We start from the raw sequence: 15,092 nt of genomic DNA, 5'->3' as shown, positions 1-15,092 counted from the left end.
AGATCACCATGTCCACAAAAGAAAACAAGAACAACGGGTCAAGGGTAGACTGGTCAGGGCAGACTGGTCAAGGTCAGACTGGTTAGAGGCAGACTTGTCAGAGGTAACTCTTTGCCCCCAAAATGGTGAGGTCACCCATCTCCCGTTACCTTAGATTTTTTACGCGTGGGAGTTCAGATGAGAGTTAAGATACTATATATTATGCCATATAGAAATGTACATGTATTTTGCAAATTTTGCAAAAATCATGTGCTATTAATTAATTCAATAGCACGCGAAGATATTAACCCTAATCCCAACACAAATGCTTACATGTACTGGTACGCAGTACACAATATGTGATCAAGGTGCATGGTAACTGTTGTGCTCCACAATTGCAAATTTAACCACTTGCGAAATTGTTGGAAGTCCTGATTTGAAAAAAAAAAATATATATATATACTCGCTAAATGGATTGGGAATACAGGGAACCAAAAAAAGAAGAACGGAGAGAGAGAATAGATCAAACCATGTTTACGGCAAGTTAATTGTCTTTGGACTAGCAGATGAATTATACAGTGCTGTTGAATTGATCTGATTACGATGTCAATACCCCATGAAGTAGAACTGGTACGGAAGGTATGGGGATAATCATCTAGTCTAAAGAAGTTCATCCCCAGTGCATGTAAAATCCATTTTATCTTAGTCCTCTATCCGCCGACAACTTGACTTCTCTTCATTTCAGCGGCCAGCATGCATGCATCACCCTGAATCTTTGAGCAATGTGTTTTGTAACCTGGACAAACTCAGAATGGCCTTTGGTGTACAATCAAAAAGATGGCTATTGGTAAGCAATGCTGTCTTCATACTTTCCATACAGTAGTACTTCAGTGTGTAGAATAAAACTCTGTAGGACCTACTAGAGTATGACTGCACAATATCCCTGAATACAAAAGGAAACGTTAAGCAACGCATCAGTAGTTTTTTCATCAAATGTTCACAGGCACCACTCTGCATATACATGTATATACAGTATAGTAGAAGTTTGCAAGTACAAAAACATGTTGTTTTTCACATGATTCCTGACAATGATATCTAAAAATACTCTATCCACCCCCTCCCCCGAAAAAAAAAAAATTTAACATCATTGATTACCACGTTACTCTACAAACCATGTGGCAAGAATGCCCACAGAAAACACACTTCAACAGGTATGTAAACACACAAAGAGAGATATTGACCCTTGATGTGCTTTCGAGTGCCGATTAGCCCAGCATCCTGTATACTGTCCAAAGTCCCTGGCAAAAAAAGAGAGTCAAAGAATACAGCTCTCATGGAGTAGTCTGGCCTTAAGGACTGAATTTTTACACTGCTTTTATGATTGAACATAACATAAGCATCTACACTCTGTAACAAGTGGACAATGTATTGAATTTTTAACAACAAAAAAAGAGAGAGAAAAGGAATTAATACATGAACTCTGTGAATACAAAGTATATGATCCTCCTCTATTCCTTCTGTTCACACTTCTAGAAATATTTCTATTACTGCTTGCCCTGTTCATAACTGGTCAAGGGCAAGGGCTGGGTAATCACCTTCACTTTTAGTTCTGTTTTGTTATTTATTTATTTATTTATTCAGTTTTCTTTACCCAGGGTAGCCCCATCAGTGGTTTATACACTGTTATCCTAGGGGGCCCTGCAACAAAATGACAAAATATAACAGTTCAACATACATACAGTATATGGGGACTATTTTTTAAAATTCCTCTATTTTTCCTGTCTATAAATCTGCAATGCATGAAAAATGAATGTGCTACAGATGGCAATATAAACGTCTTCATGAAAATATGTGCACATCATCTTCATCCTCATCAACGGGTCTATTGACGCTGTGTCCATAATTAAAAGGGTAAACTGGGGTTTTTGTTACATAATGAGGTACACCAAGACTGTAGTCATGCCAGTGACGAGGCACAAAATTTCAGCGTGATGCAGCCATGGGATTCTGGATCGTATCAAATGACATGCCGACTCCTTCGAGTTCCACATCACCTATTCTATCCTTGATACTGCAAGAGAATAAAACTCTTTGAAAAAAAAAAAAACAGAACCGAAATGTCCATTACATCACATGCAACAATGGCAGGCCCTGAATCAATGCGGCTCGAGTTTCACCCGCATCTGTCCGTTGGCTTCCATGGGCTTGGGCACGGCCGCCCGCAGGGCCATGACCTTCAGGTACTGCAGTGCATTGTGGGAGGCCGTCTCCATGGCGTCGTTGCGCGAGAGGCCGTTGGCGAAGCAGACAGTGACGGGCGCGGTCTGGAGGCGGACGAAGCACTGGTAGTGGCCAGCCTTGGTCTGCTCCTCCATGGGCACGTAATCCACTTTGAAGTGCTGCTCCCCGGCCAGGTCCTGAAGCATCTGGGAGTAGGTGGGATCTGGCAGAAAGAGGGAGCAGCAACCTTAGATCACCCAGTATATATCAGTGGATAGAGAAAGCTTATTCTCATACTAACACCTTGGCTCTTTAGAGTCTACCTTTGGCCTGAAGATCCATATTTGGAATGACAAGCTATCATTTAAGAAACCTCTTACTGCTTAACACTTACCAACACTATTCATGATTTGAACAACAACAACAAAATCATTTGAAATAGCTTCAATAGTCATACCTTGGTTCAAGAAGTGACCACTTTGCTGGTGCATCTATGGGACTGTACTGTTTTAGTGGAATGCATGAGTTGAAACATATGCTTGTGTATACGTGTGTGTGCGTTTGTGTGAAATGTGTAGTTGTTCTTTTTTATTTTAATTTCTTAACTTTTATCTTTAGTTGATACAAAAAGTAACAAACACAAGGTACTTTTCTTTTTGTATACTCAAGTGGAATGTGAGTTGCACAGTAATATGTTTCACGCTTAATATGTTTCCATTGGTATATATTGTACATTTGCATACTATATCTAAATACGGAATGTGATCAACAATAATTAAGTAAATATGCGCATGCAACCGAACCTAAACCAATTAAACAAACTGGATCAAACCCACAAACATTCTAGTAAACAAGCAAAGAAACAAACAAAGAAACAAACAAACATCTGACTGTGTTCACCTGGAAACTGGAGTGGGTTCACCCTGAGACTGCCAATAAATGGACCGTCAGCTTGAGGTAGATTCTTGATAAACAGTCGGCTCTGGGAGGGAAGCTTTGGACGCTTTTGCTACGAGCAAAGAAAGCAAAAGACAAAGAAAAATTATGCTTTGAAAATGACATCTGCCAATGCAATCATTTGACAGAAAGCAAAGAAGGTTTTGGGCTCAAGTTTTGCAGCATGGGTGCGGTAGAGGCACTGCAATGTTCGGCATCGCAAGTTGCAATTCCCTAGCCCTGGCCTGCATACTATGCTATGATATTAAGCATTGAGCATTGGGGGAAGTCGCCTGGAATGTGGTAAAGGGCCTGACATGTGCACCTTGTCCACGCAAAAAGGCTTAAAAACAGTTAACACCAACTGTCTAAATAAAGATGTTTGCCTGAAAAAAAAAAAAAATCTTGATCACTTAACACATGCATCCCTTGGTGTATGCCAAACTCACTTTTGAATATTGTGCCAAACCATGACATTAGCCAATAGCAATATCTCATCTTGATTTATTCCTGTACAAAATGTAATGATGTTAAATCAAATTCATACCAATTCATTGTACACAATAACAAGATTTCAAAATTCTTACTGTCTTGAACCTGACCCTTACAGTATCTCTGCGCAGCCAAGAGAACTCCTCCACAGAGAAAGTATATTATGTTTGAAGACCTTGCAAATACTGACCAACTTGTGTACACAGACAGAGGCCCTTTAGTTTGTCTTCTGTGGGCCTCTTGGCCTAATGTGGCAGCATACATTTTAATCACCTACTCTTTCTTTTTTCTGGTATATTGCTAGTTATTTAAAGTAAAAGGAAGTATAAGATACATCATAAATCTAAGTGCACCCATTCATTTCTGGGGAGGGACAATTAATTGATTGATATGTAATTGGGAATCACACATGTGATAACCATTGCAGATACAATGTGATAAACTAGAATTATCACTGAAGGTGATTAATACCCTCGTCCCTAGTGTCGCTTTATAGTATGTGATGTCATGATGGCAATCATACAAACAAAATGTGACCACAGTTGCTTGAGTGCTATGGTAACAGTTGGTTCCACAAGGTTTGGGTAAAAAGTGTGGTTACCATGGCAACTCATTGTCTGATACAGACACAAGGGACATTTTGCATAACTACACATTATACAGGCACCAAATTTGACCTTCATAGCTTGAATGATTTATTTCGATACAAAAATGAGTGATTACGATGGCAACACATTTTCCTTGTACTAACACATTGGTGTCTTGCAAAGCTACACTTCTACATCATGATACATACTAAATTTGACTTTAATTGCTTGAATGATGAAAAAGTTATTCGATCTGCAAGGTTTTGGTAAAATTGTGGTTACCATGGCAACGGTTTGTGTGACAAACACAAAAATTATGTGTTCCACATCTATACCTCAGGGCCATAATGCCTACCAAATTTGGTTTCAATTGCTTGTAAACTGTGGAAGAAGTTCACTCCACAGGATTTCAAAAAAAAAAAAACATGCGGTTACCATGGCAACACATTGTCCGATACGAATACAAAGGACATTTTGCAAAACTACACTTAAAGAGCATCATACGCATACACACCAAATTTCACCTTCACAGATTAAATGGTTCAATTTGATACAAAAATGAGTGGTTACCATGGCAACACATTTTTCTTATATCAACACATTGTTATCTTTTTTTTTTCAAATGATAGAATTTATTGATTTCTCGAAGCAATATAATTTTACAGAGGATAAATGAATTACAAAGTTATTACTTCAACACAAAAACATTTCTTTGATACAAACAATTTAAACACTTATCTGTGTTTTTTATGCTTTTTTTCAAATATTTAAATAACTTACACATTGTTATCTTGCATAACTTCACCTCCCGATCATCATACATACTAAATTTGACCTTAATTGCTTGAATGATGTGGAAGTTATTCAATCCACAAGATTTTGGTAAAATTATGGTTACCATAGCAATGCTTTGTCTGACAAACACAAAAATTATGTGTTCCACATCTATGCCTCAAGGCCATAATGCCTACCAAATTGGATTTCAATCGCTTCAAAACTGTGGACGTTGTTCACTCCACAGGATTTCGAAGAAAACATGTGGTTACCATGGCAACGCTTTGTCAAGTACAAATACAAAGAGTGTCTTGCATAACTACACCTATAAATCATCATAGATACCAATTTTGAAATTGATTGCTTAAATACTATGGAAGTAGTTCCCTCCACAAGGTTTTGGTAAAATTGTGGTTTCCATGGCAACGCATTGTCTGACAAACACAAAAAACATGTCTTGCACATCTATACCTCAATATCGTCATTTACCCTAAGTTTCATTTAAATTGCTTCAAAACTGTAGAAGGAGTTTGCGACGCAAGATTTTGCAACAGACCGACCGACCACCCGATCGCCCGCCCGACCGCCCGACCAACATCATGGTGATTCCTATACACCTCCTTCACACTAAGTGTGGCGGGGGTATAAATATAGTTACAACCCTACAGGCCATTATCTTTTTTTTTTCAAAATCCCATTGAGCAGCTGCAATGTACAGACTTGACCAACATGGAAAGAGTGAATGACAAAGGCAGTCAGTAAATTTATTTGGAATTTCTCCTTGCGCTCACCTTCTGCTTCTTGTTTATGAGGCCTGGGTTGACGTCAACTGGTAATTTCTGCAGTACTTCCAACATTGCACTGGCTGCTGCCCTTTTTGCCAGCCTTTTGCTCTGATCAATGCCTGATGCCAAGATAGTGAGGAAAAAGTGTTGGATGTTCTGGTGATTTTTAGAAGAACTCTTAAACTTTCAATTACATTTTACAGTTGTCACTTTGGCGTAAAAAGGACAAGCTTGGCCATGAAATATATAACTAAATAGAAAGACTAAATGAGAACTTACCTGTTTGAAATTTGATCTTTATTTTATGAGGGAGTTTCAGGAAGAGAATACATTGAGAGACCCGCTTTGCGCACGAGCAGTCATTTTTCGAAGCATCAAATGTGGCTGCTGGATATTTGAAAGATTATGGAGAACTTAGCCTCAAGTTTGAAAACTTTGGGAGGGAGAGGAAGGAATGTATTCTCTTCCTACAACTCCCTCGTAAAATGAAGATCAAATTTCAAACAGGTTAGTTCTCATTTAATCTTTCTATTTTACTTCTGGAGTCTCCGAAAGAGACTACATTGAGATTTTGAAGCCCAGCAGCCATATTTGTAGCAAAAGATTACAGAAATGACTCTATGAATAGTCATTTATCAAACGGGTAAATTGTTTACCTTGTCTGGTCATTTCTTTAGTAGAGCAGTTGTGAGACACTTGCTCCCATCATCGAGCAAGGGTTTGCTGTAGAACCTCCTGAAAGTTCTTTCGTTCGTCCAGCCTGCCTTCTCAAGGATGAACGAAACTGGCAAGTCTGCTCTGTGTGCAGCTGACATCGCAGCTGCTCTTGTTGAGTGAGCCTTATATTTTGAAGTGTCGATACCTGCCGCTGCCATAACATCTTTGATCCACCGGGACATGGTTTGCGATGTTACTTTCGCGTGGGGTCTGTGAAAGCTAATAAAGAGCCGACGCTCTTGACCTCGAATTTCCTTGGTCCTCTGCATGTAGGCTTTGATGTAGTTGACAACGCACAATCGACGATCCTCAATGACATGATCTATCCACCATTTGAGCTCTTCTTTCCCTTCTAATGACAGCTTCATACAGTAGGTCTGTCAAAATGGCCTTTGTTAGATTCAAGGGCGGCAATTTTGTCACATTCTAGGCATCTGTAGAAAAGAGGGCCATGTTGGACTCCAGGGAAAGTAGCTATTATCTTGCCAAATAACATGTGACACCTGTCTGATTGTGGGTCTAGTAATGTCAAGCAAATCTGAACAGACTGTGATAATGTCCTGCATTTTCTCTTCTGGTAGGGAGATAGTCATATCACCCGTGTGCAGCTTAAACCCTAGGAATGTGAGCTCTTGTTTGGGTTCTAGCATAGATTTCTCCTCGTGGACTACGAATCCTAGTTCAGACAGGAGATTTGTAGTTGCATGTACAGCCTCCTTTGCTTGTTCTATTGACTCTCCGATAATGAGAGTATCATCAAGGTAGCCTAATACTTTGTGCCCCATTTCTCTCAGTGTAGCGAAAACAGGTTTCATGGGCTTGGTGAAAAGTCTGGGCGCTGTGCTGAGCCCATTTGGTAAGGCTTTGAATCTGTAAAATTTCCTTTTCCATGGAAATTTCAAGAATTTTCTGTATTTAGTGTCAATTGGGATGGAGTAGTAAGCATCTCTGAGGTCGACTGAGGCTAGGAAATCTCCTGCGGAGATCAAAAGGGCAGCTGTATGAATGTTATCCATTTTGAAGTGTTGTACATACGCTCACACACTTGCTCAAATCTGACAAATCAAGTATTAGTCGGACACCCCCATTTTTCTTCGGTCATGTGAAAATGAGGAGAGAAATTCTCCTTCTTCATGACCACACTCTTCGATAACATTCTTAGTCAGTAAGCTTGCGATCTCTCTGTCAATACAAGCTGAATTGTGTTGGTTTGGTCTGTGTTGAATGAAGGGCCTATCCCTCCTAGGGGGCATACATGCTTCTTCAAACTCAATTTTGTTACCCCTGATTGCTGCCAAAATAAATGGATCAGCTGTGATTTGGCACCATCGCCTGTAAAAAAGCCTCACTCGATCTCCGACTGCTACTGGAGCTTTCATTGGAATACATTGCACACATGTACAAATACATTGGGGACTGCAGGTATGATCATGATGTGAATCGAAACTACCTACCTCTTTGGGTATGCTGGTAGTTATTTCTTGCGCTGCATTGGAGGCCTGTGCTGAGAAGCCTGCTGTGGGTGGCGGATCGCTGTGTGAGGTGGTGGCTGCTTGCTGTGACCCCACTGTGGGCGCTGACCTAAAAAAGGCCTGCTACTACCGCCGAATGTTGGTCTGTGCGTTGAAGCAGCTGAACTTGCAGTCCAGCCGACGCTTCTGTATTGTCGCTTGGAGAAAGCTGCTCCCCTGTATGGGTGGTACGTACTAGACTGTGGCCGTGACACCGGGTTTCTCATCACTCCTGATGCAGCTTTCTGCTCCTCTTTGAGATCTTTCATTCTCCTTCCCAATTCGTCCCCGAATAGGAATTTAGTGACGGGAGTGGAAGGTTTGCAAAGATGAGAGTAAGTGGCTGCCATGTCCGGCTTGATAAGCTCTTTCCTCAACGAATTGAGTTCAAAATTGGCATTGCACAGCAACGCCAATGCGTCCTGCTGTGTGTCAGTCAGCCGAGGTGATGGGAAGGACTGTATTAGCGCACTTAGGCCCTTCGTCAGCAACTTCTGCACACGCTGTAACTTGGCATCTCTACTGCGTGTGTGTTGCGGTAGGTTATCCCATATCGGGCTGTTCACCTTCGGTGTAGCGAGGTAAATACAGTTGCTCGGGGCTGGGTACTTAGACGCGTCTCTTCCAACACTTTTTCTTCTAGCAGGTGGCTGATGAGGTAAGTAGTAGAGCTGGCTAAGTCCTCGTCCACCGGTAGCCCCGTATCACCCGGCTTAGCAAATTTTGCTGCGAGAACGGGAATTTCTTGTATGACATCTGCCGCGTCAGACACAAACTCGCCTTCTTCCTTGTTGGCTTCGACCGTGTCACGCGCGTGCGGCTCCCCGCACTGTTGAAAATCAGTTTCCATAGGAACTTCACACGGCCTGGCGCTGTGCGCCTTATCGTACGCCACAAACTAGCGCGATGCCGGTTTCGGCGTGGAGTTTACAATGGGCAGTGCGTCAACTACTTTACTGAGAAGACTTTCAAGCCTCGTTAGTCTGTCCTGGACATCCGAGGACTTTTCAGCCATCTTTGGGCCCCGCTTTGGAACGGCCGATTGCGGCGCTTTACCCGCCATGTTACTAGTAGTACCGGAACCAGTACCCGACTTTTTAATAGCGGATTTTTTTTTCGGCTCGTCTATTTTGTCTGCCGGAGAGGAACGTTCTTCGCAAACAACTTCGATGGTTTCCGCTGCGCCGGGCTTAGCCGGATGATGCAGCTGTTGAGCCTCCATCACGATATAGCCACCGTGTGACTTTCGTGGAATGAGACAGAAGAAGCTGTGCTTGCTGCCTTGCTAAGCACCGCAAAGATCGTTGTATGATCTAGAAGATTGTGGAAATCTAAATTCCACTAACTGCTGGTTTCCAGAACCGTTAGTACCGCGAAATGCGATAAAAAAACGGATAATGCGATAGGAGAATTACGTTCAAGTACTTGTGTGTAGAAAAGCGATATGACTGCGCGTGCGCAAAGCGCGTCTCTCAATGTAGTCTCTTTCGGAGACTCCACAAGTAAAATCTGATTTATACTACTAACATGATAATACATTGATATGCCACATAGCACATAATAATCTCTTAAAGATTCTCTATGCTTTCCATAACTTTTGTCTTATACATCAGAAAATTACAAATTACAAAATTACAAAATACAAATTGCTTAGTGTCTGTCTCAGCCATAAATCTGTCCAGCAACTTATTCCACAAAACAGGCGCTGGAACAGCAAACAGATCTCCACATCAACAAGTGGATGAAACTGGGGCAGTAAGTAAATGCTTATCAGAGGAGCAGAGGTTTCTTATAGGTGAGTAGGGAATCATTACAGTATATGAACAGGAAGGGGATTTTTTTTTTAATTACAACTCTATGACATAAAAGAACAATTTTATAGACAATTCTATTTTGCAACAGTTATCTAATGCCAGTGATTCACTCAGCATTGGCATAATTGGATCCCTACCTTAAGCATGTTCAATTAGTCCTGCAGCATTATTTTGGACTATCTGTAATATTCCTATTTCTCTTATAGGGAAGCCACACACAAGAACATTACACAAATCTCCTCTAGATGAACAAATGCATACATCATGTATCAATTTCTCTGTAGTCTTCTCACACAAGAAATTGTGAATTTGTGCCACTTTTTCAAGAGCACACTTAAATGATTGCATACCTTGCTCCTTGTACTTGTCTACGGTGACGGCGACGACGAAGCGTCTGTTGTGGGGTGGCCCACTCTCATCCACAGCCTCGTACTCTGGTTTTCTCCATCCCAGGCAGGTCACTAGCTCCTGAAGCTTCCCAACGGGATTGTATTTCAGTGTTCTGCAAAAATATGTGAGACCAGCACAGCTGTAAAGCTTCTGTTGTTGTCATTCATTTAGTTTCTAGTGTAATCATTCACCTGTCATTATCTATTCCTCGTATAATTTTGTTGGAATCTTATGGAGAAAGAATTACTGAAATGGAAAAGCCCACGCTGTTTCATTCGCGCAGTTCTGGAAATTCTGAACGGGTGGTCATTATTAATCCTTGGCTGTGTTTTAAATATTTTCTGGCTATAGTCTAACTTCTACACTTCTCTTCACAATAATATCAGAGCAGAACACATTACTGGGAACATTTCTTTCTCTTTCTCTCTCTTTCCTATGGAATTTACATTTCCCCATCATTTCCAGACTACCAGAATACAGGTAGTCATTACTATTTGAGAAATGAGTCAACTGAGATGCCAAAGACATGTGCCCTTGGATAAGAGTATTACAACATAAAATATCAAATCTTCTCACAAACTTTGATCTAAGATGCAGAAGATATTGTAGAGTGTTCGGGAAACACTTGGAAACAAAACGCTTGATTGAGTGAGAACATACCAGACAGAAATAGGAATTTGGCAGAAAATATCATACACAATGGAGAGCCCAAAATGAGATGTTTGATGTACAGAAGAAAGACTTGGGGGGGGGGGGGGGGCAGGGAAGTTTGATGATGAGAAGGCATATCTCTGCTAATAGGTAACAATTGTGATGAAGAGAGGACAAACCTGCCAGTTCAGTTTGGTGCCAAAGGACAGACAAGCAAGTTTGACAGTCACACACTGTAACAATCGTTTGATGAGTGGATGATACACTTGAAAGAATATCTGATGACAGAAGGTCGATTTGGGAGAACGTTTGATGAACTAAAGACCTACTTGAAAGAAATATTGATGAGTGAATACAAGACAGAAGTAAAAGTATAATGCTTGATAAAGAATGGAAGACAGACTTGAAAGCATACATGATGAGTAGTAGACAGGATTCTGACACCCACGAATGAGGATTCTTTCTAACTCAAAAGATTCTGCTCACCCTCCATCAGCCTGTTCAGTCTCCACTGTTGGCACTTCTACATCTAGCTGCTGCAGAACATCTTCCGCAGCTGACTGCTTGGCCGCCCTCTTGCTGGGGCCCTGCCCCGTGCCACCGACATCCCCCGCCGTGCAGCGGATGGTGAACTTGGGCTGGTGTGAGGCGCCCTCCTGGCCTATCGTGTCGTAGACTGGCGTTACCCCCTTGCTGGCACACAACTCCTGGAGGATGCTGACCGGAGTCTTGCAGTTTGCCATGGCGACCGGATGAGATCCAAGCCACTATAAACAATTAAGGTGTGCACACAACTATTCTTAATGGCATCATACTGAACACAGAAAAGGGATGTAAATAAACTATCAGTATGAAGAACTGCAAATTTCCTCAGCCAGCTCAGGATTAATTCTGGTGTGGTGGTCATATCATCACACATTTATGCATAGAACCTAATTACCATTTTGTAGTCATTACTATTATGATAATTATCTGTAATCGTATTAGATTTGTCACTTCTTAAATGTTCTTCTCCTTTTTCTTCAATGACTATGATTGATGAACTGCAGTACCCCATCACTCGAGGACCACGCTGTATTGCCCACCTCATCATGCTGTACAAGATCCATCACAGCCTTGCCTACGTGGGAAATATCAATGAACAGTTCCACCCACTGCCATGAAGACAAAGAAGGGGCCACAATCAACAATTTGTCACCCCACAATGCCACACACATTAAAGGACAAGTCCACCTTCATATAGGATTGAGAGAATGCAGCAATATTAGTAGACAGAAAGATCCGTCTGTCCGGAGGAGTCTTTTATATTTTTGACGTTATCGCTCTCCTCCGTAGACAGACAGAAGGTACAAGTACCCATCGCTGTGTGGATGTTCTTAACCACTGTCTCTATGGAAAATTGGGTGAGGTCGGGTGGGTGAGGTACCTCACCCTTCTCGACTGCGTCTAATTCACGGCCCTAGGTCAGCAAATTTAAGCTTGTATAGCAAAATCAAAATTTCAAGAATGCACTACACTCACCAGATTAATGAATAGTTAAAAATGGAAATATGTTGAATTTGTTTTATTCTTTCTTTATATTGTTGTACACATGTGACATCACAAGCTAAGTAGTCTTTTCAATCAGCCATGACTGAGCAGAAACTTCACAAATTCATAACTTTTGAACAGATTGTCTGCTTTTCTTCAAAATTCTCACTGATGTGTTCTACTATTATTGCTGCATTCACTCAACCCACATGTCTATCCATGAAGGTGAACTTGTCCTTTAACATAGATCTGAAATTTATTCCTGCCACACACCACCATCAAGCAGTGGATCGGACTCTCACAGGATGTTGTTGAGACCAATTGCAATTCCATTGACACTTTTGTGTCAAGACCTCAAGTCTCAAGACTAGATCTAGTCTTTAGATCGTAGACAAGAGAGTAGGTAGCTAAAAAATTACTAGCTGATCATAACATCTGCAAGCCATTAATTTATTTCTGCTTATCATAATATTAACCACTGCTAATCGCGCCTATTGCCATGATAATTATTATATTGATTGCTATTGACATTTGATTATTGACGGTCGCTGTGTTTGAAGCCAAAGCAAAAAGGCAAAAAGGATGAGCTGCCATTATTGGCTGATCCTCTGATTATCTTCACTTGTTGTCGTTGTAGGAGCATGAAGTTGTACAACTGTATCTTAAACATGAATACATTGATTACACGCCATTTGCGTCACGTCAGGAATATGATGCAAGTCCTTCTTGCAATCTCTCACACTCACAGTCACAGACATAGACACAGTCCATTTCGGCATTGACATCGGTCATCACTCGGTTTGGTCATTGCATGCAGCATGCAGTGACTGACTGTCGTCTCACTAACACAGGTCTCAATAAGTGGGACCATGGCAGCCACTCCAGCTACTAACACTGACCCCCAGGCAGGGCCCGGTTCGACATGAAACAATGTTGAATTACACTGTAGAATCCTGGTTTCATTAATGGAACTATGCAAGAAGCAGATTGCAGTAGACTATTATGACGACGTAATTAACCATTACATCACACAGATTTTCATGTCAGCTTACCTCCTCAGAGTCAGATGGTCGCGCGTGCACAATACACACGGTAATACACGCTATTAAAACACAAATGCGTACACCACACCACATGCATGCATGCACATGCCAGCGCAGCTACTGTACACTGTAGTGACGGTGATGTAGTTACCCATAGTGCCCCCATATATCACCATGTGTTGGGGGGGGGGGGGGGGGGGGGAGCAACAGTGGGGCAAGAGTTGCAATTAAATTGCCAGAATTGAAGAATATTATATTAGGTACATATTGTAAGGATGAAAAGGAAATCCCCATTAAAAGAAATGAATTGGGTTTTTGCATTCATTGAAATGGGAGTGTTAGGCCTACAAACTTTCAGCCCCCGGACGTTACTTTTTGTGTCCCTCTTTTTTCCCCCATCATAACAACGGCTATATCTCTTTTTGACAGGTAGTTTTTTAAAAGTATTTTTATGAATTATCTTTCTTATTATAACAACGGCGATATTTGAGTGGGGTTTCTTTCCATGTTTTCTTTTTTTCTAATGAGTGATTTGTGTTTAGGTATATCTAGTAAAATAGTAAAATTGTATATGGGCAGGGGTATAGGAAGAACTACTTAAGGATGAGCATGTATGGCTGGAGCAGGGTGTCCTTTTAGTTTTAGTGTTTTTGTTGTTGTTGTTGTTGGTTTTTTTTTTTTTTTTTGGGGGGGGGGGAAGGGGTAGTTTCTAGTAATTAGTAGTACTCAAGTACCTCCGCCAAGAAACGAGGCTATGTTTTCATCGGCGTTGGTTTGCCTGGGTGTGCAAAATAACTCAAAAGTTGTGGACAGATTCGAATGAAACTTGCAGGAAAATTTGATAATGACACCACAGGAACAAATGATTCAATTTGGGACGGGGTAGGCCTATCTCCCTCCCACATACACCCTCCCCCCATCCCCGCTCGGTCGCTTCCCTCGCCGAGGATCTCAACATTGTCACATAGAATATGTGCCCCAATACATCATCGAAGTACCCCCCCCCAAAAACACACACACACACACACACACACACACACACACACACACACACACACACACACACAAAACCAAAAAAAAAAAAAAAAAACCCAAACTAAAAAGTGTTCTGGCATGCTTGCATACCAGCTTTTATGCATTGTGATAACTCGAGTGGTAAAGGGTGGCTTTTGATACGCAATTTCAATAGACCCTATTTGACAAGAAGTAGGACTTTTTACACATTTTTTTTTTGTTTTTTTGTAGCCTCTAGTCTAAATATTTCACTTCCATGTTTGAAAGTAAGTCCACCATTAGATACTGGTATATTTGGGCAGATCATGGGTTTTTTTTCTGTGTGTGTGTGTGTGCAAGAATTTTATGTTTTTTCCCAACTTTATTTTCCCGATTCACGTGCTGCTTCATACACCAAATACATGTATGATAATGAATAGTACATTATGGACAAAAATAACATAGAAAACTAAGATATATAAGAGCTTGCCATTTCCTCACATGAAAATCAAGACGATTCTTTTTCATAGCTACAACGTTCTGTCTTTTTTCCAAATGCTTCATAGAAAACAAAAACGGACTTAAAGGTGGAGGGATATTTTTGATTTTACAAGAAAATATAAAATATTTTGCGTAATAGATAATTGTATTCACGAAATGCCCTCTTTCA

The 15,092-nt window shown here is 41.0% G+C and overlaps 1 protein-coding gene and 1 pseudogene across 1 annotated transcript; both read right to left on the bottom strand.

The window, feature by feature from the left end:
- Window positions 1-276: 276 nt before the first annotated feature.
- On the bottom strand, window positions 277-13,476 carry LOC139725698 (RISC-loading complex subunit tarbp2-like). The gene is made up of 6 exons (XM_071636780.1): window positions 13,439-13,476; window positions 11,343-11,623; window positions 10,166-10,317; window positions 5,780-5,892; window positions 3,100-3,208; window positions 277-2,422 (listed from the first exon to the last, which is right to left on the bottom strand). The coding sequence occupies exons 2-6, from the start codon at window positions 11,597-11,599 to the stop codon at window positions 2,136-2,138; spliced, it is 918 nt and encodes a 305-aa protein (XP_071492881.1). The 5' UTR covers window positions 11,600-11,623; window positions 13,439-13,476; the 3' UTR covers window positions 277-2,135.
- On the bottom strand, window positions 7,891-8,851 carry LOC139725686 (uncharacterized; annotated as a pseudogene).
- Window positions 13,477-15,092: the final 1,616 nt, after the last annotated feature.

Source organism: Diadema antillarum, unplaced genomic scaffold (assembly GCF_040938485.1).
Source record: "Diadema antillarum isolate AM-2024a unplaced genomic scaffold, OU_Dant_1.0 seq00000054_RagTag, whole genome shotgun sequence".
Taxonomy (NCBI): domain Eukaryota; kingdom Metazoa; phylum Echinodermata; class Echinoidea; order Diadematoida; family Diadematidae; genus Diadema; species Diadema antillarum.
The sequence above is the reverse complement of the archived record's forward strand: the minus strand, read 5'-3'. Positions and strand labels throughout refer to the sequence as shown.